General features: G+C 41.2%; 1 protein-coding gene across 16 annotated transcripts in view; it reads right to left on the reverse strand.

The window, feature by feature from the left end:
• MED12L (mediator complex subunit 12L) overlaps positions 1 to 24,554 on the reverse strand; it is a 361,057-nt gene that overhangs the window by 231,705 nt on the left and 104,798 nt on the right. For 15 of the 16 annotated variants that reach the window (XM_034664493.1, XM_034664507.1, XM_034664515.1 and 12 more), the window contains 6 exons: positions 24,093 to 24,262; positions 21,229 to 21,339; positions 19,950 to 20,219; positions 16,024 to 16,173; positions 15,185 to 15,284; positions 14,727 to 14,863 (listed from right to left, as the gene is read on the reverse strand). In XM_034664493.1, coding sequence (XP_034520384.1) covers positions 14,727 to 14,863; positions 15,185 to 15,284; positions 16,024 to 16,173; positions 19,950 to 20,219; positions 21,229 to 21,339; positions 24,093 to 24,262 — 938 coding nt within the window. Of the gene's footprint in view, positions 1 to 14,726; positions 14,864 to 15,184; positions 15,285 to 16,023; positions 16,174 to 19,949; positions 20,220 to 21,228; positions 21,340 to 24,092; positions 24,263 to 24,554 lie in introns of those variants that run through there. The other variant, XM_034664576.1, reaches the window with a different exon arrangement.

A 24,554-nucleotide genomic window follows, 5' to 3' on the forward strand; every position in this document is an offset into this window, starting at 1 on the left:
TTTTTCAACGAGAACTCCCCCTCCAACTCCTACTAGTTACTACAAAGTTTTGATTCACATTTTAAGCTATTTTTACCAAAAGGCCTCTTCTAGCTTCCACTATCAAACACGAGGATATCCCGCTTTTTTCACTCTAAGAACCAGTTCCAGGGTATATCCAATTAGACATGATCAACGTGCATACAAACAAGACACCCATGGCGCCCACTCCCCACATACAGATCCCTGCACCCCTCCCCCACTACTCTGCATCAATCAATGCTTGTAAAGTTAGAGGATAGTTCCCATTTGCCTACCAGATGCTATCTTACAAATTAATTCAAATAACTGTCAACACGACATCATAATTTCAAATATGTAAATTGAAATGCATTCTCACCCTATAAGCAAATTTCTAAGAATATCAAGCTCCATTTCTTTAAAACAATAATTACTTGTTAAGTGAAATATAGTAAATATGATTTTAACACATAATAACTTCAAAGCAAAAATTTCAGGAAATTTAGGAGTTCAAGATATAAACTATAGTTCTTGTCTTCAACAAGATGGTAATTAAATGGGACAGACATACATGTATACAAATAATCTGGAAATGGAAAGAAAAGGAAATGAAGGAAATGAAATGGAAAGGAAAGGAAAAAAGGAAATGAAAATTATCTCAGAAAGTCAACATTTAACAGGAGCCGAAAGAGAAGCCTGAAGGGAACTACCAGATGCTTCCTTTTAGAAAGTGGCTTTCGGGAAAAATCTTGAAGAATGAGTTAATTTCCAAGAGAGAGATGAACAAGAGGATGGAGGAATATGTAATACGCAATTACCTTAAATGACAAAAGGGACTTTGTGGCTGTGATTAAATTCAGGGTGTGGACAGGCGGGAATTATCCCGGATTAGTGGGTGGAACCAATGCAATCACAGGGGTGGTTGAGAGTCAGAGATATGAGAGGGGAAGCAGGAGCCAGGGTCAGGGAGAGACTGGAAGATGCTGTGCTGATGACTTTGGAGATGGAGCAAGGGGACACAAGCTAAGGAATGCAGGCGCCTTCCAGAAGATGGGAAACATGAAGAAACGGATTCTCCCCTAGAACCCCCCTAAGAATGCAGCCCAAAATGACATCTTGATTAGAGCCCAGTAAGATCATAACCTCCAAAACTGCAAAGAGAATAAATTTGTGTTGTTTTTAAGCCATTAAATTTCTGGTAACTTGCTATGGCAGCAATAGGAAATTACTTCAAAGTAGCTTTAAACAAGCACATAAAGTGGTACACAGGAGTGCCTGGGTGGCTCAGTCTCCCTTTGGTTCAGGTCATGATCCCGGAGTCCTGGGATCAAGGCCCGCATGGGGCTCCCTGCTCAGTGGGGAACCTGTTTCTCCCTCTCCCTGCTACTCTCCTTGCTTACGCTCTCTCACTCTGTCAAATAAATAAGTAAACTCTTAAAAAAAAAAAAAAAAGTGGCAAACATGGGTGAGGTTCAAGGAATTAGAAGAGCAGAGGACTGGCAGGTGGCAAATACAGGAAGGCTACACACAGTTAAAAATCTGGGGAAAAAGCTTAATGATACCACACTGAAAAAGAATACCATGAAATAGATAGAAGCCTCATTAGTTCATTTACTTAGTAATCAGTAAGTATATCTTGAATACCTACTTTGCCAGGCCCTCTTTTAGGTACTAGATAGTCTCACATACTATTTTGTAGGAATAAAAATTGGTAATGCTCTTCCGGATGTAATTCCTACTATCTAACAAGAGTCTGTTTTGTTTTGTTTTTTTTAAGATTTATTTATTTATTTGTCAGAGAGAGCACACAAGCAGTGGGAGCAGCAGGCAGAGGCAGAAGCAGGCTCCCCCGTGAGCAAGAAGCCCGATGCAGGGCTTGATCCCAGGACCCTGGCATCAGGACCTGAGCTGAAGGCAGATGCTACCAACTGAGCCACCCAGGCATCCCTAACAAGAGTCTTAAAAATATTCATATTAGGGCACCTGGGTGGCTCAGTTGGTTGGGTGTCTGCCTTCAGTTCAGGTCATGATCCCGAGGTCCTGGGATCAAGCCCCATGTCAGGCTCCCTGTTCAGTGCAGAGTCTACTTTTCCCCTCTCCCTCTGTCTCCTTCTTCCTATTCATGCTAAGAAATAAAACCCTTATATACGTGTATTTTCATATCATTTGTTCCAATAATTCAATCTCTGAAAACATAAACTAAGGAAATTATCTTAAAGTAAGACAGGAGTGTTCAAGTCATCAGTGAAGCATGATACTAAAACACTCTCCCCTTTCTAGGTGGAGAAACTGACAGATTCCCTCTGAAATGTGAAAGAGGTTCATAACAGATCAAATCAGAGAAAAAAGGGTGAACTCACAGGGAGAGAAAGGTCCTTATGAACAGTTCACAGGCAGGTGCATTTGCCTGCAGCAATGAACTATAGATATTTTTGTGGTATTTATTTTACTTTTATTTCTATTTTTCTGCAGACAAATGGTGGTATTTCAGTATCTAATTAAAGATGTATAAATAAGGAAGGCAGACTGGAGAGGCCTGCCACTGAACAAAGGAAAAGGGAAGTCAAAGACGCGTGATTACCAGTAAGGCTCAAATCCCCTCTGACAGCATTCTCCCCTCTCAGACAAGGTCAGCTCCCCACTGGCCCACCACTCCCCCCTTCTTCCAGAAGCTGCACCCCTACTTCTTCTAGGGATAATGCTCCACCTCCCGCTCCAGGGGATTCACGGAGGGGAACCCCATCCTCTCAGCTTTAGTGCTACATTCTGGGTTGGGGTCTTCGATAGGCAATGAAGACCTGAGGCAATTCTTTGGTCACAAGAAAAAAAAAAAAATCACTCTCTCCGGTACTCATCAGGTATGCTGCTCCACGCTCAATCTTGTAAAACATTTGGGATACTAAGAGACTAGGCCTGACCAGATGAAACTGTTCTATCTGACCAAAAACATTTTTCAGAATAGGTTTTCTGCAACAGATATTGCTTATTCTAGTCATTAATAAAATCTTAGCATTTATTAACTCACAAATGCAGACACAACAAAAATTAGAAGCTCAAAGTTCTTGACCTTAAATGTAAATCTTTTCAGTCATTTTTTTTTTAAGATTTATTTGAGAGCACAAGTGAGTGAGCATGTGCGTATATAAGAGGGGGGTGGAGGGGGGCAGAGGGAGAGGGACAGAATCCCAAGCAGACTCTGTGCTGACTGAAGAGCCCCGCATGGGGCTTGATCTCACAGCCCTGAGATGATGACGTGAGCCAAAATCAAGAGTCAGACGTTTAACTGACTGAGCCACCCAGATGCCCCTCTTTCCAGTCGTTTTTAATGAAAATTTAAAACATAAAATAACTTAGTATGGAGTTATAATCACCCTCAAAATCACTAATAAAGATATGATGGCAAATTTGCAGGTGGTAATAAGGATAATTAACATTTATTGAGTGCTTACTCAATTTACAGTCGACATTGCAATACATGTGTTTCAGGAATTATTTTAGTCTTTACTACCTATGAGCGAGTTATCATTGCCATTTTACAATTAAGGAACCCAAGGCACAGAGATGTTAAATGGCTTGTCCAAGATCACTCAGCTAATTAATAGAACTCTTGTCACAACATAAATCTTGGGAAACTAAGTAAGTAAGTACAGCAACACTATGTGTTGAAAAGAACCCGGGAAGGTAATCTTGACCCTCCTCCTTGAGTACACAACGGCCTTTGTGGGAGCCCCAAGCCTCCCTGGGCTCTTCTGCCTCCACTCCTAACGCTTACAACATTGGAATATTCTGCTCTCTTGTGCGGAATATTACTTCCATGTAATACGCATCTTTCACAACATGGCTTCATGGTCACTCGATCTCCAGCTAGTGGTTTCAAATAATCCATTAGGAAGTGGAGACACGCCTCTGAGAACTACGAAAGGCAAGTCCTTTATCATCTCAAATACTGTAATGGAGAGCTGGAGTCTTCAGGAGCAGTAACAGGCAGCTTTTCACATTGGTACCTCATCATAGAAAGCAAGACTTTAATAGTCCACGGCATGCAGCCCAAGTCTGCAATTACATAGAGACAACTAGGATACAGAAAAATGAAAGAGACAGAGAGAAACAGAGAAATTGAGCCATGGCACATAAAATTAAGGCCAGAGAAAAAGCACCGAACCAGGGGGTCAAGAATCTGAATTCTAGCCACAGCATAAATTAAAACATGTAATCATGGCAATAATAATACTAACATTTGTGAATTTCCAACCACAGGTAGTAGCAGAAGTAATAGTTGAAAATATTTGTCAAGCAGACACTGGGTGTTTCACACACATCATCTCTAATCTCCACAACAAACTCTGAAGGAGGTCTTGCTATTCCCATTTGACAGATAAGAAAACTGAGGTTCAGAGGCTATGATGGCCAAGGGCACAGAGATCTAAAGTGGCAAAACTAGGAGACCTAATTCTTAATTTCAAAGCCCATTCTTTCTGCTGCTCCCAACATCACTGAATCAAGATCCCTGGAAGCACAAGGAGCATCACTGGTCCATGGAAATCTCTCAAGCAGCTCACACACACCCCAGGAAGCTGCTAAGCCTCACTCCAACCAGCCACTGCCACCCACTGTTCCAGCGAGACTTATAACCAAACGGACATGCAGAAAATGAATTACCAAAGACTTTGTTCCTCCTCTAATACCTGCTAGACCAGATACCGTGTAAGTCAAGGATTTGTCTTCTTCATGGTTTTATATTAGACATCTACCACAGTGTCTGGGACAGAGTAGATTCAATAGATAGTTTTCATCATAGAATAAAAGCAACACTATATTACATGAAACCAAAAGCAAAAACAAGGTAAGATGGGGGGTAGTCAATGGTGGGAGGAGTTTACATTTTATTCCCCTCCCCCAAAACACACATGCACTGACTTAATAGGGAAAAGTATCTGACAGTCAAACAGCTGATTAAGTGTGAAATACTAGATGTATTCTCATTCCCAATTTAGTGAGTCAAGGATGCTGGTCCCAACACTATTACTTTGCATCATTCTGAAGGACTTAGCCAATGGGAAGAAAGAGTAAATATTTGAAAGGATATGGCAACATTACTAGAGCTTACATAAAATGATTATCTTCCTCCACCAACCCAGAGAACTAGAAGACTTTATTAGAATAAAAGAGCTGACAGCCATGAGTAGAACAAAAACAAGCAAAAAGTGATGGACAATATTAAGCAGAGAGGGAAAAAAAAAAACCTGCAGAATATTTTGTAGAATGCAGTCCATTTACGTCCTCCGACCTGTGTTCATATACAGGTACATAAATGCCTAGGAAAATATCGAAAGGATATGTTCCAAAATGAACAGTGCTTACTGCTCATGTATATAATGAGCATTTGCTATACAGTATGCCCTGTTCTAATGCTTTCACTACAGTGCTATGATTGTTGAGCAAACTGAGGCCTGAAGGTTAAGTAACTCATTAAATGTCTCAAAGCTACTAGCTCACTGACCTAGGAGTCCAGCCCATGCTACGTGCTCCACAGGAGGAGCCCCTATTCCAGGCAGAAGAGTGGGAGAAGGGTCCAATTTGTGGCCTAAAGGGCACTTCATGATATCAAAAATGTATTCCACCCTAGGTGCATAAAAGTCACAAGACACCTCAAACTAGTAACATTGTATAATGCTGCACTGTATTTTAGTAACATTGTACTACGACAAATATTTTTTTAAAAATCACACAAAAAAATAATTGCTATAATGAGAACAAGTAAGACAATGGACACAAAATTCAAAAATCAGTAATGTCCTTCCAATAACAGCATTGTTCATTTGCCCTCATGAACTTTGGACACACCCACTGGTAAAATACTGAAATAATTGTTAACTCTGTTGCAAAGAATCATTAATGGTGCCATCTACCTCTATAATAAAGATACCCCAAATGTGAAGAAGGTCCTCATCATCAGGGAGATCTGTCACATTTTTCTTTCCTGGAAAGGGTGGGCTTACATCTGATAGATTAAGCCTAATTCAGTTCTTATTCAATCACTCGATAACTAATGGTCTATAAAAACTAACCACACACCTTCTATAACAAACAAAGAAGGGAAAACAATTGACAACTACATCTGAGAGTCAGGCTTCCTCTAGAAATTAGAAGATACTTGATGACACTGTTTGCTATTTTAAGAAATTTCTTAGTATACTACCTATATTATAAAACAATACCATAAAAGGGAACGGGAAAAACCAATGACTCATTACTGTAAGCAACAGCAAACTAAAAGAACTTGAGATACTGAATAAGGCTCTTCAATAGCTTTTTAATCTGAGACTAACAGGACATGTTTATAAATGTAATTAATCACTCTTAGTCAACATTAAACAAAATGGTCACATCTGGATTTAAAAGTCATATAACAGCACCAATAAATAACAAGGGATAATATATAGAGTAGTGTTATTAGCAAGTTATATGGCTTGCAACCTGAGGCACATTACGGAAATCTGGATGAATTTCAAGAATAGCATTAAGTTAAAACGTGGTCTAAGCTGCTAATAGAACATAAACCTGTTATACATGATCAGAATAGCACTTACACAGAATCACCATGAAAAGCAGGAAGACTAAGACTGTTAACCACAAACCCAGAAGACATGATATTTAAATGTAAATAGTATTCACTTGTGAAAAATCTTTCTAAATATGAATGATTGATTCCTTATGTACACTTCCAAAAGATATTTAAGATGGATGATTTTTTGATGGAAAAAGGGCAGGTTTTCTAGTCTCACTTCTAGTCTTGGGACATCTAAGAAACAAAACATATACCATAAGAGCAGAAAGGACTTTTTTTTTTTTTTCTGAGCAGCAGTTAAAAATAGCACAACTCTGAGTTCTGAGAAGGTGGTAGATAAGAAAACAAAATTAAAACAACTCCTCTGAGTATATAAATCAACTAATTGTCAGTAATTTGCACTGTGCCAAAAAATGAATTTGCTATTCTCCAGTTACATCAACATTTAAATAGTAATACAAATGCAAATAGCAGAGTTTTGAGAATGACAGAATTGCGCGATAACAGAAATCATACATGAGGCAGCACCTGGGTGCCTCAGTAGGTTAAGCGTTTGACTTGATTTCGGCTCCAGTCATGATCTTCAGCCCGGCGCCGGGCTCCATGCTGGGTGTGGAGCCTGCTTAAGATTCTCTCTCTCCCTCTCCCTCTGCCCATCTCCACCACCCAGACTGCACATGCACACTCTCTTTTTATTTTAAACGAAATCATACATGAGATAAATTATCTCATGGAGATAAATAACTCCCTCCAAAAGTCCTTGAAAAGCATCAGGTCTCTCTTATTGAAAATAGCAAAAACACCAGACTTAATATCCAAGAGTCATCATTGTATGGCACAGTAAGCTTTACTTACTTGCCTTTTATGAAAAATGAAAGGAACATACAGATGAGAAGGGAAACATAAATTTCTAAAACATTATCCAACCATGAGCATAACAACTGGCATTTACTAGGTGTTTACTACACGGTACCAAATGAAGTGAATTCTAGTACTAAGACACTGTACAGTGACAATGACACTGAGGGAACTGGTAACTAGCTGGAATCCACCCAGCTACTTGACAGCAAAGCCAGGACTCACAGCCAGGTCTGAACTGGCCTCAGGTGTGTGATACTCTACAAGGGTCAGCTTGCCCAATGTGAAGATTTGGATTTTCTAACTTAAATATTGCTGTTGAAATTGTTACACCTTTAAAAATCAAAGATTATTCCTGCAAATAAATATGCCAATATTAATATGGAAACTGTGGCAACTATAAAAGTTTTTCCCTTTTTTCCAAAATTACATCTAACACTTGTTTGTTCCACCAGAGTTAACCTGCAATAAAATGATTTATTAAAGAAGTGGGACAAGGAATAGAATGTACTAGTCAAGAGTTGGGTCCTAGGGGCGCCTGAGTGGCTCAGTCAGTTGAGCACCCAGCTCTTGATCTCAGCTCAAGTCTCGATCTCAGGGTTGTGAGTACAAGTCTCCATGTTGGGTTCTATGCTGGCTGTGGAGCCTACTTAAAAATTTAAAAAAAAAATTTTTTTTAAATAAAAAAATTTTTTAAAGAGTTGAGTTCTAGAATCATCTAGGATTCCAATCCCTATTTTCCCACCAGTGAGTTGGGTACGAGCTTGGACAATTTACTCATCTCCTTACCCTGGTTTCCCCAACTGCAAAGAAGGAGATTAAAAAAAAAAAAAATTAAACATGTTTCTCACTGACCAGGGAAAAATTAAATGAGATGACATAACACATAACAGGGCCTAGTGCTTAAGATGTACTCATAAAAAGGCTGAAGAAAAAAAGACTTGTATCCCATGCTCAAAAACAATCTAAGAGGCCCACCACGATCTAAGTGGATTCATGACAGACGTTTATGATTACAGCAACGTCTAAATGTCTGCACATGGCATTCCCCCCCCAACCACGTTAATATAATCACCCTTTCACAATAAATTTATTTGAAGAAAGAAGAAAATGGTAGCTGTAAGAGACTGGCACCTCCCCCTTGGGGCGTCTGCCATACAGAGTACTCACGCAGGGCTGTGGTCAGCATGAACAATTCTAAAATTCAGCACACGCATCTCAGCGGGAAGCCACTCAGGTGTGCTTTCCTTGTTTGCTTGACTTTTGCCTCATCCGACTTTGTTATCTTGAGTCTTAATTTTTAAAAGTGACTGTTTCTTACATTAGACATTAAAAATAACAACAACAACCACAGTAACACCATCCCAACAATACCCCTAAAGAGTGCAGCATGATCTCTGTCACTACATGATAGTACTGCAGTCCCTCACCAGGGGTGGGCCAGTCCCATCCGACTGCTTCCCTGCTGAGGGCAACGTCTTGGTGAAAATCAAAGAATGTAAAAGGCCTGACAGACCCTCGCTGTGCGTATGGTTTAATGGACTGTGTGATGGAGAGCTGTGTGTGTGCGTGTGTGTGTGTGTGTGTGTGTGTATATATATATATATATACACACACACACACACACACACACAGTAGTCCCAAGGGACCATAGGACCATATTCTTTCCATGTCCTAGAGTTTAACTGCCTCCCTAAATATGTCAGTTATAATAGTAGGTAGTGTTCACGGAGTACCCATTTACACGCTAGGTACAATAAATATACGAATGTTTTCTCAATATCATCTCAGGTCATTTTCACATCAGCAAGAGATAGAAATCCCTTGGGGCACCTGGGTGGCACAGCGGTTAAGCGTCTGCCTTCGGCTCAGGGCGTGATCCCGGCGTTACAGGATCGAGCCCCACATCAGGCTCCTCTGCTATGAGCCTGCTTCTTCCTCTCCCACTCCCCCTGCTTGTGTTCCCTCTCTCGCTGGCTGTCTCTATCTCTGTCGAATAAATAAATAAAAAATCTTAAAAAAAAAAAAAAAAGAGATAGAAATCCCATTTTACAAGTGGAAATGGAGATTCATGAAGAGTAATTGAATTGTATGTAATGCCACCCAAGAAATGCACTACTAACTGCTGATTTTACAGTTGAGAACTCTCCTGTCAGCCGCCCTTCTACCTCTACCCGCACATGTTTTCTTGCACATCTGAGCCTGTCCTGTTGTTAAAGCCAACATACTCTATAGATTTTATTTCTGCACTCCCCCCCTACCCTTCCAAACCCAATCCCATAGAGGGCTTTCCATTCAAGTTCACTGTCTCAGCAGCTTTTCTGTAAGTCCCCGAAACACCAATTCAGTAAGTATTTCCTGAGGATATGTGGGCGGCAGGCATGGTGTTAGAGACTGGGGGTGTGCTGGTGAGCCAAAGAAACACAGACCCTGACCTACAGGACTACAGGCTGGCAGGGAGAGAAACATGCAACAAGCCCAGCAATGACAGAAACGGAGGTTTTCCTTTGCATGGCGCTGAGAGTTCCTCAGCCACACGGATGCCGACCTGCTCTGTCTGGAGGCCTGGGCCAGAGGGGAGTCAGACAGCTTCCTATGCCATTCAAAAAAAAGCAGTATGAACTCATCACACCTATTCAGAATGCTTCATGAATAAGCAGAAAAGAAACAATAAATATGTAGATTTTCAGGTTTGGCTGTATGATGGTTTTGTTCGATGGCAGGGAAAGAGGAAACGTACGTGCTGCTGCAGCTGCTCTGGTCTTTCCATTACTCAGGAAAAAGTCGGCTTCCTTGGGCACCAAAGGGAGAAGTGAAAAGGCGGCTCTTCCTGCCATCTTTAGACTGTCCCTTCTATCCATGTCCTCGGGGACCCAAAGATGCAGCTACTTCTCCCTTCACACCCAACACAAACAAGGAAAGAAGCCAAGAGGAAGGAAGCGGTCTGGGTGCTCTGTAAGGCTGAGGGGCACCTCAGACTTGAGGTCAGCAATGTGGCCCCTGCCTATAGGTTGCAAGTGACAGACTCAGTCAGGACTTGGAATCAAGAGGTGCCTCCCATTCCCAACAAGAGTCCCTTGTGTGGATATCAGGCTTCTCTGAGACCAACATCCAGAGCAGAAATGGTTCCGGAACATTGAACAGACAAATCAGTAAGGCAGTGTTATAAAACAGGCACTGGGAGTCGCAAAATGACAGGCACCTGGGCAAACATGGCCAAGAGACACACTGCCTGGCCTGCAGAGTGTTTTAAGATTGGAAACTACATGTAAATCTTGACATCCAAGTTCTCTTGAAATGTTGAATGATCAGACAACAGTGGGTCTGCATTCCCAAGCAGAATCTGAGACAGGCCACTCTACTCAGAAAGGGCATGACCTCCCCCTCCTGGTCGCATCTCAGGCGCCCTGGACCCACCAGCCCACCGTTAACTTGCACCACCTGCCTGACCGTGGGACCACACAAGTCTCTGAGCCCTCTCCTACGCATTACAAGTTTTGTATCTCACACTACACTGAACGGAAAACGAAGCAGCATAGATCTAGAGTAAGTAAACGTTAAGGGTTTTGAGGTTTATATTTTCACCTCTCCTACAATGGTAGCCAAGCCCCAACGCAGAAGCAGCTGCTGAGGATAATGGGGGACAGCAGGGAGCAAGAGGGTCAAGGAATAATGCAGGCCATGGAGCAGGAGTGGAAGCACGCCACAGGCCTGACACACCCCATCGTGGGGCACGCTCTCACTCTCATGACAGCAGTCCAACCACAGGGCAGGACGAAGGCCTCAAGTGCCTTCATCCCATGCATTATGGTTTTCAATGGGCTTTGACCAAACACCGAGACTAATTACACACACAAATCTGAACTTCAGACTCCGCGTCCCATCTGTACAGCTGCTCTCCCACCTCCCTATAAGAAAGTGGAAAGAATCGGATTTCCTTTCAGCAGTTCCAGAGAAAAAGGAATCAAGAAGAGTGAAGTTCAGCTTGCCCAAACAGACACGAGGAAGCGCGGAGCAATCTAGGGCCCAGGCCTACCTAAACACAACTTCGACAAAAGCAAACCTCAGGCTCACTGCGAGTGCAGAGGCCGGCCACTTTCTCTATTATCTTCCACATCATCTGAGTCCTAACATAAATTATGAAACCCAAAAAGAGGAAACACATTTTAAAGAAGTGAGACCTGTTTCTGAAACCTAATCACGCCACTTTATACAACTCCTAATCAGAAAATTATAGCTTCATCGTATTGGTTCTTCCAATATAATACTAATACTACTAATAATTATTGCTATTTATCATTAACATTTTTAAATATATGTATAGAGTGCTTCATAATTCTCAAAGTGCTCATATCCCTTAGGGATAGGTAAGTTGGCATAGAGCACTTCCCTAACATATAAAAGCACGAAGGCACAGAGCCTGCAAGTCGCTCAAGGTCACACAGCTGATCATAGTTAATACAACTCCACAGCTCATCCGTGAATTCCAGAAATATATAAAGTGACTTGGTAGTCAAGAAAATAGTAGACCCTGGTGAAAAGTAAACACAAAGATGAAACACTTGTCATTTGCCTGCATATACATACACACCTTGATACGCACACACACGCCAAAGCCAATTGTAAAACTTATAATGTTCAACAAAAATTAATTTAATGTTAAATATTTTAATGTTTAAAAATTATCCTAACGTTGGGGCGCCTGGGTGGCACAGCGGTTAAGTGTCTGCCTTCGGCTCAGGGCGTGATCCCAGTGTTATGGGATCGAGCCCCACATCAGGCTCCTCCTCTATGAGCCTGCTTCTTCCTCTCCCACTCCCCCTGCTTGTGTTCCCTCTCTCGCTGGCTGTCTCTATCTCTGTCGAATAAATAAAATCTTTAAAAAATAAAAATAAAATAAATAAATAAAAATTATCCTAATGTTAAATTAACTGAATCTACCTAGTTATTCTTTGACAGATTATTAAAAGGTGACCACTCTGAATTACAAGTTTAAAATATAATTCTTGTTTTACTCATAAAAGAGCACTCTAACCACAAAGCAACCACTCACTCACATCAAATCTTTCCATAGTTGAGTCAACATTCAATATAATTACTCCTAAATGGGCAACGCTGATGTTCCTTCCAATGAAGTATGTCACTAGAACATCCAGGACTCTCTATCCTGAGCTCATGTCGCCCTCTAGTGGCATCCACCTCCCCACGTCCTGGGTGAAGTCCCTCACTGGAGACAACTGTGCTTTGGAGAACTTAATTAACAGTGTGATTTTATTCACAAATACAAAACTTGGGGCTCCTGGGTGGCTCAGTCCGTTAAGCGTCTGACTCTTAATCTCAGTTCGGGTCTCGACCTCAGGAACGTGAGTTCAAGCCTTGAGTTGGGCTCCAGGCTGGGTATGGAGCCTACTTCAATATTATATGCATTTATAATTTATATAATTATATATACATTTACATAATTATATATAATTACATATTTTTATATACATATATATAAAACTTAATTTCTGCCCTTGGTAAGACACTCAGCATTTTCTCTTAAGAGTGCTAGTGAATAACTTACGTCTCTGTGGGTGAACGGGGCATGTAATTGTGAAGTTGGCCAGTTCATTCCCTAGAAAGTTCTATAGTCAGGCTAAAACTCAAGTGGTTTTGGTGCACTTGATAAAAAGCTCACAAGAGAACAACACAGTCTTTACTCAACACTTGGTGCAAGAAGCTTAGCAGTCCAAAAGGGTATCTTGAATTTTAGGTATCCCTACTTCCCTTCCAGGTATCTCACTTCTAGCTATTAAAAACCTTAGTAGTCTTGCAACCTTTTACCTAAGAAAGTCTTTATTACAAATGGACACCCCTAAGGAACACAGTAACACCATCACTTGTGTAAATACGCAGAGAATTATGCAGACTTATAATTGGTGTACTCTACGGAAGTACCAAAGCATTGCCAAGACTTCACAATGAATGACAAAATATGCTTAGTTTGTACCTCACTCAACATTCTGACATTCTACTTGGCAGCAGTGAACTTGAACCTTATCTTTGAGAAGCAGGGTGACAACACACATCATTCCAGAAAGAGGAATAACCTAGGACAGGTTCACACCAGGTTCACATCAGGGTGGGATAAGGAAAGATTTTGGGTTATTGTTTCTGATATTTAATCTCTCCTCTCCCCACACACATTCCCAAAGGCTAGTACGAAAATCAAAGATAAAATCAGTCAACTAAGGTGTTCCTTGAAGGCAGGTACCATGTCTTAAAACTTACCTCTTCACTCCTGGTGCCTAACAAACCCTAGATAAACCATGGGTGCTTCCCATGGTAAAAAGAAGACAAACTTGTTCATTCTCCCAAAATAAGGTTGACGGAAAAACCTTTGTTTATAGGGCAGTCCAATAATGAAACAATCTAATCCAAGAAAGCATAAGATAAAAATTTTCTGTGATGGTTAATTTTATATGTGAACTTGGTTAGGCCATGGTACCCAGTATTTTTGGTTAAATTCCAGTCCAGATGTGGCTGTGAAGGTATTTTTTTAAATGTGGATAATGTTTAAATCAGTAAACTTTGAGTAAAGCAGATTATCCTCCATAATGTCAGTGGGCCTCATCCAATTAGTTGAAGGCCTGAAGAGAAAAGACAGGTCCCTGAGGAAGAAGGAATTCTGCTTCCAGATGGACTTCAGACTCAAGACTGCAATATCAACTGTTCCCAGGGTCCCCAGGTTGCTGGCCTGCCCTGCACATTTCCGATTTGCCTGCCTTCATAATCGTGTGAACCAATCCCCTAAAATAAATACTTCTTTCTCACTCATATGTATATGTGTGTGCATATACATAGATATATATAAATTTCCCTTTCTCCATACCAGTTCTGTTTCTCTGGAAAATCGTAATACACTGCATACAGATTTTCCAAAGACCATGACCACAATATTCACTCACTACTCTAAATATTAAAATACATTCCCCCTAAGTGAAAGCCAAACCATTATATAAAGTCCAATCACTAGAGAAGGATATTCTGCTAGAACTGAAATGATGAGGGCGAGGGGTGATGATAAAAGGTCCAAGAAAAATCTTTCCAATAAATATACCTGGGTTGATCAGCACAATGGACATTTCGTTTCAATAATCTGGGGGTATTTTAGTCCAACAATAAAATGATTTCAGGGTGTAGATACCTTCATAAGCTATTACACTTCATAGAAAAGGCTTTGCCAGAATTTATTGAATGAAAAAAAAAGAAAATACGCTGAGAAAATTTAAATGAGAAGGAGAAAAATATTAACTACCTCTTGGTTATCTTTGTTTTGATTTGCCCAAAATATCTTATGATAAAGCGTCTCCATTGAATTGCTGGAATCAGTCCGATCAAAACAATGTCGATCCAACACTTCCAACGTGTGCAAAACCCGACTAATGGTCACCCCTAGATGTGGAGATTAAGCAATCAGTTAAAGACGTCAAACAAAGCCACAACAGCATAGTACAAGATCATCATTATGTAGGGCAAAAGGAATTTTAAGAAAGCATCACTCTCGGCATGTAAGAGCTGCCAACAAAATCAACCCTGACATTCTAGACATCCAGGAACTAAAAGGCACAGAATGAAAAATGCCCTCAAAAGTCCCTAGTAGGTGGCTCCATCAAAAAGCATCCTTACTCACTATGTGGACGGATTTTTAAGAATCAGAAACACAGCATAAAGTCCAACACTCAAAAGCACTCCTTCGTCTCTCATGTTCTGTACCTGCTGTTGACTCTTGGCACTTGTCAAAAGACCACCGAACTTCCACTGCACGGCCTCTTTGTTTGATCTGCTGTTCCACCTCGTAAATCCTTGCCCGAACCTGAAAGATAATCACCTCTAATTAACTTGTGCTTGGAGAGCCACAGTGGCTGTCTAAATCATGTCAGATTTTCCACATAAGCATAGCATCCTCATGGACTATAATCTTGACTACATCATGGCAAATTTAGCCTGTTGCCCAAGAAGTGCATTTTAAAATTTACAAGTGGTGGTTCGATGCTAGTTTTCAATAACAAATGCTCACAAAAAATAAATGCTTGCTTTACAAGTGAAAATTTTTTTAGGATATCGTATGGAAAGGTGAAAGCTCTAAAGTATCATTTTTGAGCCATCCTTCTACGCATGAAAACAGCTACGCGTGTTTTATTAATTTAAGAAAAATGCTTGGCAAAAAACAGGGATCTTACGCTCAACATTACTCACAATCTTGTGGTTTAAGCTTCTTAAGTCTCTGAACCAAATAACCCAGGACTAATGAAACTAACTCATTAAAGCATAGTTACTAAATATCACAGACTACCAGCTAGGAGCGCTGTGGTCATGCATTAGAACCACCACTGTTAGCTACCGTGTGGGTGGCAGAACTCTCTGCAAGAACTGCCCAGCAAGAGGGAAAGAAGAAAGGGAGCAATGTGATGAACTTCTGTGGTTCAGAGAGGCTAAATACTTCCCCCAGGTCCCCCAGAGAGATGGCGAGCAGGGCTGGGAATGGCACCCAAGCACCTGAGATGCTAAAACCCACTATGCCGCCCCTCAAACCACTGTAACAGGAAGTCTACCTGCTGATTGAAAGCCGTGTTCCCACCCGGCATGGGGAGGCTGGAGGGGGCCACCTGCAGCAGATCCAGGGGTGAGCCTGGGTTCGCGCTCTTATTGTCGTTTGTGGAATAATTCCACACCAAGGCACTTGGGCAACAGAGAGTGACAGTCTGGAAATGAAGCAGGAGAATAGAGATATTTAAAGGAATGAGAAAAGTGCAACAGCTTAAAAGTACAAATGAGGTCTTGTCAGGACTGTATTACAGTTTCCTACCAGTGAGTTTAAAATATGGAGTGCTTACCCCATTCTCAACTTTTCAAGTCCTAAGACAAAACTAAGAAGTATTAATTTGAGGGACGCCTGGGTGCCTCAGCCAGTTAAGGGTCTAACTTCAGCTCAGGTCATGATCTCAGCATCCCAGGATCAAGCCCCGTGTCCGGCTCTACATTCCATGGGAATTTGGCTTCTCCCTCTGCCCCTGCTCCTCCCACGCCCCCTGCTTGTGCGCTCTCTAATAAAATCTTTAAAAACAAACAAAAAAAGAATTATTAATCTGAAAGGGAGGAGTAGAGCTACTGAGAAATCAAGGAATATTATAATTCATAAACTAACATTTCAGCACAGAAAACCTAGGAAAGTTAATAAAAACACAGTTATCATCACTGAAAAACTGTCACTTAAAACAACTTCTTCATGCAATTAGAAAAATGAGATGGAATTAGAATACATCATTTCTACAGTTATAAAATCCAAAAAGGCATTTTTTTTTTAAAATCTACGAGATAATCTCTGAGATAATGCAGTAGGTAGCTTCCTAAATGTTGGACAGGCAGTAACCCTGGATGAGCAGGTGGCAAATTTTCTATAAAAAGCCAGACAGTAAATGCTTTAAACTTTGCGGATCACCTCTAATTTTTGCCACATATCCTTTTTTTGTTTTGTTTTACTAACTCACTGAAAATATAAAATATATTCTTCACTCCTGAGCTGGACTTGGCCTCCAGGTTGTGGTTTGTCTACCCCTATCTTAGACCCTTGAAGACATTTTACTGAATCAGCTTGCATGAAGCACTTTCTATGACCACCTCACTCATAGGTCACAACAACCCTATGACCCTACGAGGGAAGAAGCGCCATTCTCCGACGGTACCAAAGAGGAACATGAGCCCCGGGGGAGATTTAGTAAGCAGCCAAGCTGATTTCAGCACACGTGCTTGGAACCGCTACGCTAACCTTGCTGCTTCCTAAACGTAGCCTAAATATCATGGCTCCAGTTTAATTAAGCACTTACTCCGTACCGTACACTGCCCTGGAAGCTTTCAGTCATCGCAACCCGAACTCTATGCGCTAATGAAGCAGGAAGTGTCACCATCCCCTTCACACCCAGGGAACAGAGGCTCAAGGTTCAAGTGAGTCAGTGGTAGAGCAGGGGGCTAAAATCAGGTCTGCAGTGATTCTAAAAAATTGGTCTTAACCATCAGGCTGTGGTACCACTCAACAAGGGACTCGTGAACGTATGAGAGAGGGAATGTGCTATTTCTTTTTTTCTAAAGTGCAAAATTAAATATTAAGAAAACGAGATTCTGAGGTCTAGGGGACGTCTTTGAGGAAAGCAGATGGCAGACATGAAGAACGTCAAGTCCCTGAGCCCCACATCCCCGTCTCCCTCCTCCTGTGTGGGAGAAGGGGGGTTCTCTTCCCCCCGATGGCACTCTTCCCAGTATTCTGAATTCCAAAGCCTCCAATATCCAAGACGCTGATCTCTCAAACACCCCGCTTCTCCTGTTCTCACTCTCCCTTTACTAGTTTACCCTCGCCTCAGAAAACAAACAAAACCTTGTAAAAATCTCCACTCGCCTAGCAGCCATCTCTCTCTTCCCTTCACAGACATGTTTCTCATAAGAACAGGTAGCGTTGTTTCTCCCTATTCTTCATTGCTCCTCAACCTACCTTAATAGGGCTTCTCACCCACCACTCAACTGATCATCAATGACCAGTCTTCCCAAAGATAATCCAGCCATCTTCTTACCAGACTTCCCCAAACCACTGGGCACTGCCCACTACTAACTCCTTTTGGAAACTTTCTGCAGTACCTAGAGAAGCAGCTTAGCACAGCGGTGTTAGACTCTAGATCCAGCTTTGCCACTTGCTTGCTGTGTGACCTACACCATTCCATCGCTAACGTTGCAGCAATAACACGGGTTCCAATCCCATAGGATGATTCTGAGAACTAAATGACCTGATATAGGTTACAATTTACAACAGTGCTTAGAATACAATAAATGCTATTACTAGGATTATAACAGAATCATAACAATCCTGGGGCACCTGGGTGGCTCAGTCACTTAAGTGTCTGCCTTTAGCTCAGGTCATGATTCCAGAGTCCTGGGATCGAGTCCCATGTTGAGCTCTCTGCTCAGTGGGGAGTCTGATTCCTCCTCTCCCTCTGCCCCTCCCCAATACTCATGCTCTCACTATCTCTCAAATAAATAGATAAAATCTTAAAAAAAAAAAAAAAAAGAATCCTCATAATCCTATTTTTATTCTCACTGTCCTTGTCCTCTGTAACAACACTCTCCACTTTCCGTTCTCTCCAGTCTGACCACACTTCCATGGTCACCTCCATGGACTTCCTTTCTACCACCTCTCAACCACTCAAGCCTCCCAGGGTCCACAGGTCGCCTTTCACTGCTAACTTTGAGTAATCTCACCCTCTCTGGGGGTTTGGGTGAGCCTAGTGGCCTGAGTGATTCAAATCCACATATCTGGCCAGTTGTCTCAACTTCAGAATGAGACATGTAACAACCTCTTGAACTTAACCATCTAGTGATGCTAAGGGATAAAATAATCCAATGTAGTCCAAAAGTGAAATTACCTAGACTCTCCCAAACTGACCTCTTGGCCTTCTCTCTCTACTTCCCTCTACCACTCCCACAAATCTTCCCTCTCCTGTGGCCAAAACAATCTAACTAAACCGCATACCCGACCATGTCATTTCCCTGCCTAAAGCCCTGCAATGGCATCCCAATCATTAGACACTTAAGGAGTCTTCCACGCCGACCCTCAGCAGGCTTTATACTTTATGTTCCATTAATACCAACCTGCACAAATAATGACTCACAGACCAATGACTCACTGGCCCTTTTCTCATGTTGTTTCCTCTGCCAACCATTTTTAGCACCTTTGTTTTAAAAAACAAAACAGCAACAACAACAAAAAAAACTCATAAGCACTGGTCAGGACCACTTCCTTCAGAAACCTCTCTGAATTCCTTCCATCAGGCTTTGCCACAGTATACGGAAACTGTCCATTTACAAGCCTGTCTTCCCCATGAGACAGTAAACTCTACCAGAGTGAAGAACATGTCTTTACAGCCAGCCCTGCACCAAAGCCCCTTAGTAAAGAGCAGGACACATTAAGAGCCCAAGAAATGTGACCTGAACACTAACCTTGGAGCTCCTGTAGGACAGGGCTATAGCTCACTCCTGATAGTATGAGCTCAGTGGCCTACCTGCTACTGAATGTTCAAGGACTGCACAAGCAGGGATGCTTGACCGATAAACAGAGCCTGATAAGAAAATTTTGAAGAAACAGACAGGGATGACAACCAACTTAAGATGTAGGCTGTGGAAGCTACAGAATGCTGCATGGAGGAATGGTCTTTCTAGAAGAGAAGTAATATAGCAAGGGACTTATTCTCTGGGTTCCCTGAAGGTTTTTATCATTGAACTGCTGCATGGCATAATATAGAACAACTACAACAACTTTCTTCTACACAGAAGCAACAGATCTTCCATAGAGAAATAAAAACACAAAATTTCACTCTGTCGATTACTTGGGTGAGGAAAAAACCAGACAGTGACATGAAAGTTGAAGGTGCAGTTCTCAACTCAGTTGTTTCCTGCATTGAATTGTGACATAAAATAGCAAGGGCCAGGAACTTACCTGCAACATACAACTAAGTCCATAAACCAGGGGGCCATGCTGTGCACAGGAGAGGAAGTCTGAGAAGGCCAGCTGCACGGGGCTCATGACGGGGCCAGGCGGGCCAGGGCTGGGGGCCCCGATGCTTGAGTTGTTTGGTCCTATCATCATGTGGGGCGAGTGGGCAGCAAGGAGGCTGGGGCTATCGCTCAGCAGCAAGGCAAGACGCCGGGCACAGAAGTAGGCAAGACGACGAGACAGGTAAGCCGACTGAACAAATTCGTCTGAATACTGAGAAGCACAAGGACACCAGGTTTCTGTCATATCTGATGATATTCAGTGAAACAACTATTTTAACACAGACTTTTTTCATTAAGGAAAAAAAACAAAAAACAAAAAAACCCTTCAAAAGTACTGTAGAGACCAGTGCCATCCAACAGAAACGAAGCAAGCCACATACTTAGTTTTCTAATAGCCTTTAAAAAAAATAACAGGTGAAATTAAAAAGAGTAATGTCTTTTCTTTAGCCCATTATATCCAAAATGCTATCATTTCAATAGGTAATCAACACAAAAAAAGATTTAATGAGATATTATACACTTTTTTCCTGAACTAAATCTGAAATCTGGTGTGCATTTTACACTAAGAATATATCTCACATTGCACTTGTCACATTTCGAGGGCTCAAAAGCCACATCTGGCTAGTGGCCACTCTAACGGACAGCATGGGCACAGACCACCACACGGAGGATACACAGGACACTGGCACAGTGTAGTCCCCAGGAGGGAGAGGAAGAGAATCACTTTTCACCACATACTCTTGCATAGCACCTCAATTATGAAGTTCATGTACTAGTGTTCGAAGAAAACTTTGTTTTTTCAAAATAAATTTTCTCCAAATAACCTAAATTTAATAGATCTAAGAGCAAGCATTAAAATAGAAGTTCCGGGCCCCAGGGACGCAAAGAACATCAAAAGAATACAGAAGACCCTCTAATCCTTAAAAAAGAGATGACTTGTTTTTATAGAAATCTGTGTGAATCGGGAAACAGTATTTAAAGAGCTGTCTGCTTAGCTCAGTGACGGGAGAAATGAGTAGAAGGACAGGTGGTTAAAAACTACAAACATGGCCAACATAAATGAACGCCTCTTGATCACTTCATGTGTTATAGCATCAAGACATCTTTCCCTTCCATTCCAAAAAGAATTTTTTTTCCTCTTCCCATCTACATACTCAGTCATCCTTATCAGACTCATTTCTGCCCTTAAATCAGCGGCCTCAGGGTCACGCATACTATACCTGCAGCATTAGTGGTAACAAGAGTTTAAGAAGATCGTCATCCATTGGTCTGATCTTCTCTAAAACATCCAAGATCCATGTCAAATATTCATGTTTCTCTAGCATTCCTTCCTTCAACGAACAAAGAAAAGTTACACTGATAACATTAAAGCAAAACCAATTAGCATTCAAAAAAGGGCACTGTAACTCTTACTCTTATGCGTGTGATTTTACTGTCATTATTTTTGTTGTTATAGTAAAAATACGGTCTCTTGGATCACAGTCCAAATTCTAAACAAAACACAGACCCAGTGTGATTCTGTGTGGTCGGGTTGGGGAAGGTTTTTTTGTTGTTTTTGTTTTTTTGGTAATCTGCTTCATTCTAAACTGAAAGAAATTAATTCCTATGAGAAAGGAAATTCAGAAGCTTTCAGCCTCCCAGGGCATGTGAAGCACCTGGCTAGATTTCAGGGGAGTATGAACTTACACTCATAAGAGAAAACTTGTCCAATGGTGCTAATTATGAAGAACAAAAGCCCCCATTGTACCATCATCTCAGCAAGCAGCTGGAAATCCCTTCAGGTCTAGTGCCCTCCTAATAACCCCTGCCTCTAATCCTAAAAAGAATTACAGATACTATAACCTATGTATAAAATATAACCTTAAAAATCAATATACTGCCCTAATTAACTGTTAGCATAAAGAAATGAAAAAAAAATTAAAATAAAATAATGTATACATATTTCTTTGTATAAAATATAACCTTAAAAATCAATATACTGCCCTAATTAACTGTTAGCATAAAGAAATGAAAAAAAAAATTAAAATAAAATAATGTATACATATTTCTTTTTTTTTTCTTTTTTTTTTTAAAGATTTTATTTATTTATTCGACAGAGATAGAGACAGCCAGCGAGAGAGGGAACACAAGCAGGGGGAGTGGGAGAGGAAGAAGCAGGCTCATAGCGGAGGAGCCTGACGTGGGGCTCGATCCCATAACGCCGGGATCACGCCCTGAGCCGAAGGCAGACGCTTAACCGCTCTGCCACCCAGGCGCCCCAATGTATACATATTTCAACATAACTACACTAAAAGTAACAACACACCTCAGATTTCCAAAATGCCCCACAGGGATGGGATAGCCCCTCTTGACACAAGCACCATTAGCATTTTCATCTATTACCTTCATATAAACACACATACATTCATATAAACACACAATTCTTCTATGACCGTCTATGCATGTCTGTATTTAGTGTCATGTTCTAGTGTTGAATTTTGATGCACATCATGAAAGACTCTTCAAAATAGAAACAAAAAGATGTGTCTTCTGGGAAAGACACTTATATTTTTATGGTCACTGTAGCAACAACCTTGGTAGTTAATATGAACTCCTACTTTGTTCCTGGCAACTTTTTCATGTCTAGTTATCACCAGTGCTCCACTACCATGATTATCAACAATTTGTGTGAAAATACACTGATAAATTATAGCTTCAGTATTTAAAAGATTTCAGTGACACCACACTGACATGGTATCAAGGTATCTACTTACTGCTCATTTCTAACTTTTAAAAAGCTTAAAATTAAAGAGTTAAATAGAAGGTTAGTCACAGAAAAAGTACAATTTAAAATTTTAAGACCTGTGAAGTGAAACTTAAGTTAATAAAATGGAATTTTGAATTTAAGGAAGAAGAGACGGCAAATGCAAAGTTCAAAAAAAATAAGTCTTCCCAAACACGACTTTGAATGGCTATGTCACACCTGTCCTCAGGATGTGCCTGTGTATGTGCCTATACCCTTATCGCTGCACACGTGTCTGCAGGGGTCTGTACGAAGTTTCACATTTCAGAATGTGGCCGATCAAAATATAATAAACTTTTAAATTCAAACAACAATGTCCCAATTAAAGTCATCTGTTTAGGACCTAACTGTTTCCTATAAAGGAGATACTGATTTCAGTGTTCTCAATACATGAAGTAATCCTTCTAAAAATAGTAAGCATGCTGAGAGACACTTTTTTCAAAGATGCGGGCTAAATCCTCAGCTCAGGGAAAGTCATAAAGGCTCAGAGAAGGTAACAAAGCAGTCCTCTGCCAAATGGAGCTAGGATTTGTAAGAGTGGTTTTAACAGACTTAAAACTAATAAGGCTACTTCCCAAAGAAGTGGGCTTTTTCCTACTTTGGGCTCTAAGAAAAAGTCACTTAAAACCTGGAAATTATAAAGTTCCAAGGGGAAAATTTAGAAGCCACACATCCTTTTTACCCTTTTCCTCTCAGGTCAAAATAGCAGGTAGTGGAAGACTCTGCTAGTCTTACAACTTGAGCAGAATACACTTCTCTCTCCTCCTTGCAAGACAGGCAAATAATAGCACAAGCGCCCTCTGCTGGTCGATATGATTTACATCAGCTTGTGCGAGGAGCGTTCAGTCCTTGCTCCATGCCCTTACTCATCCTCCCAACTGTATTTTGAACTGCTGCTGAGCCAAATTAAGATGACCCTCCTATGGAGAAACTGAGCCCTAAAGGAGCTCAAGGAGACAGGAAGCACCAATGCAAATATTTTTTTGAACAAACGTATCCAATTTTTGCAAAATAAAAGGTTTAGAAGGGATATTTAATAGAGAAATTACCGAAAAATTAACAGCATTAAAAGAGCTAAGATCATTGAAAGCTGGAGATCGATATATAGAAGAAGCAGCTGTCATCTCGAGGCAAAGGTGTTACCTGGAATACAACTCAAGGTGAGAAACGTCAGACTGCTCTCCCTGAATGTATTTGGTTCATATAAAGATATCACTTAACCCCTCAAAACTTGAAACCATGAGGAATTTGCTCGCTTCTTAAAAGCATGCTATACAGCCTTGAGGTTCTTGACAAGGTTACCTGGAACATGTGAAACGCCAGCTTCTCGTTGTACTCCCACTGCTTCCTGGCCTGCTCCACGTCCGGAGGTACCGGGATAGGACCCTCCCCCGTGCTGGAAGCCACGTGGTAGAAGTCGGAAATCTTGGCCAACTGCTCTCGAAGATACCTGGTAGATATCTGTGTCCACTCTGCATTTAAAAAAAAAAAAAATCCAAATGTCCAGACACGATGGATAGAAGAATTAATGTTTCTCCCCCCTTTCTGATTATCTTAAGTGTGTATATATAAAACAAACATCAATTACATAAAAGTGGTTTTGGCATGTGCAAGCATTGTACAAAAAAGCACACCCACTCCAGTAACGCAACATGGACGGCCCTATACACCCCACAGGAATGTTGGCCAGCTGCTGGGTGGAAAAGGCAGTTCTCCCCTTGTGTCTCTGGGAGCCCTAACAGAGGAGGAGAGATGCCCACACTG

The sequence above is a fragment of the Ailuropoda melanoleuca genome, chromosome 1 (genome assembly GCF_002007445.2).
Source record: "Ailuropoda melanoleuca isolate Jingjing chromosome 1, ASM200744v2, whole genome shotgun sequence".
NCBI lineage: Eukaryota > Metazoa > Chordata > Mammalia > Carnivora > Ursidae > Ailuropoda > Ailuropoda melanoleuca.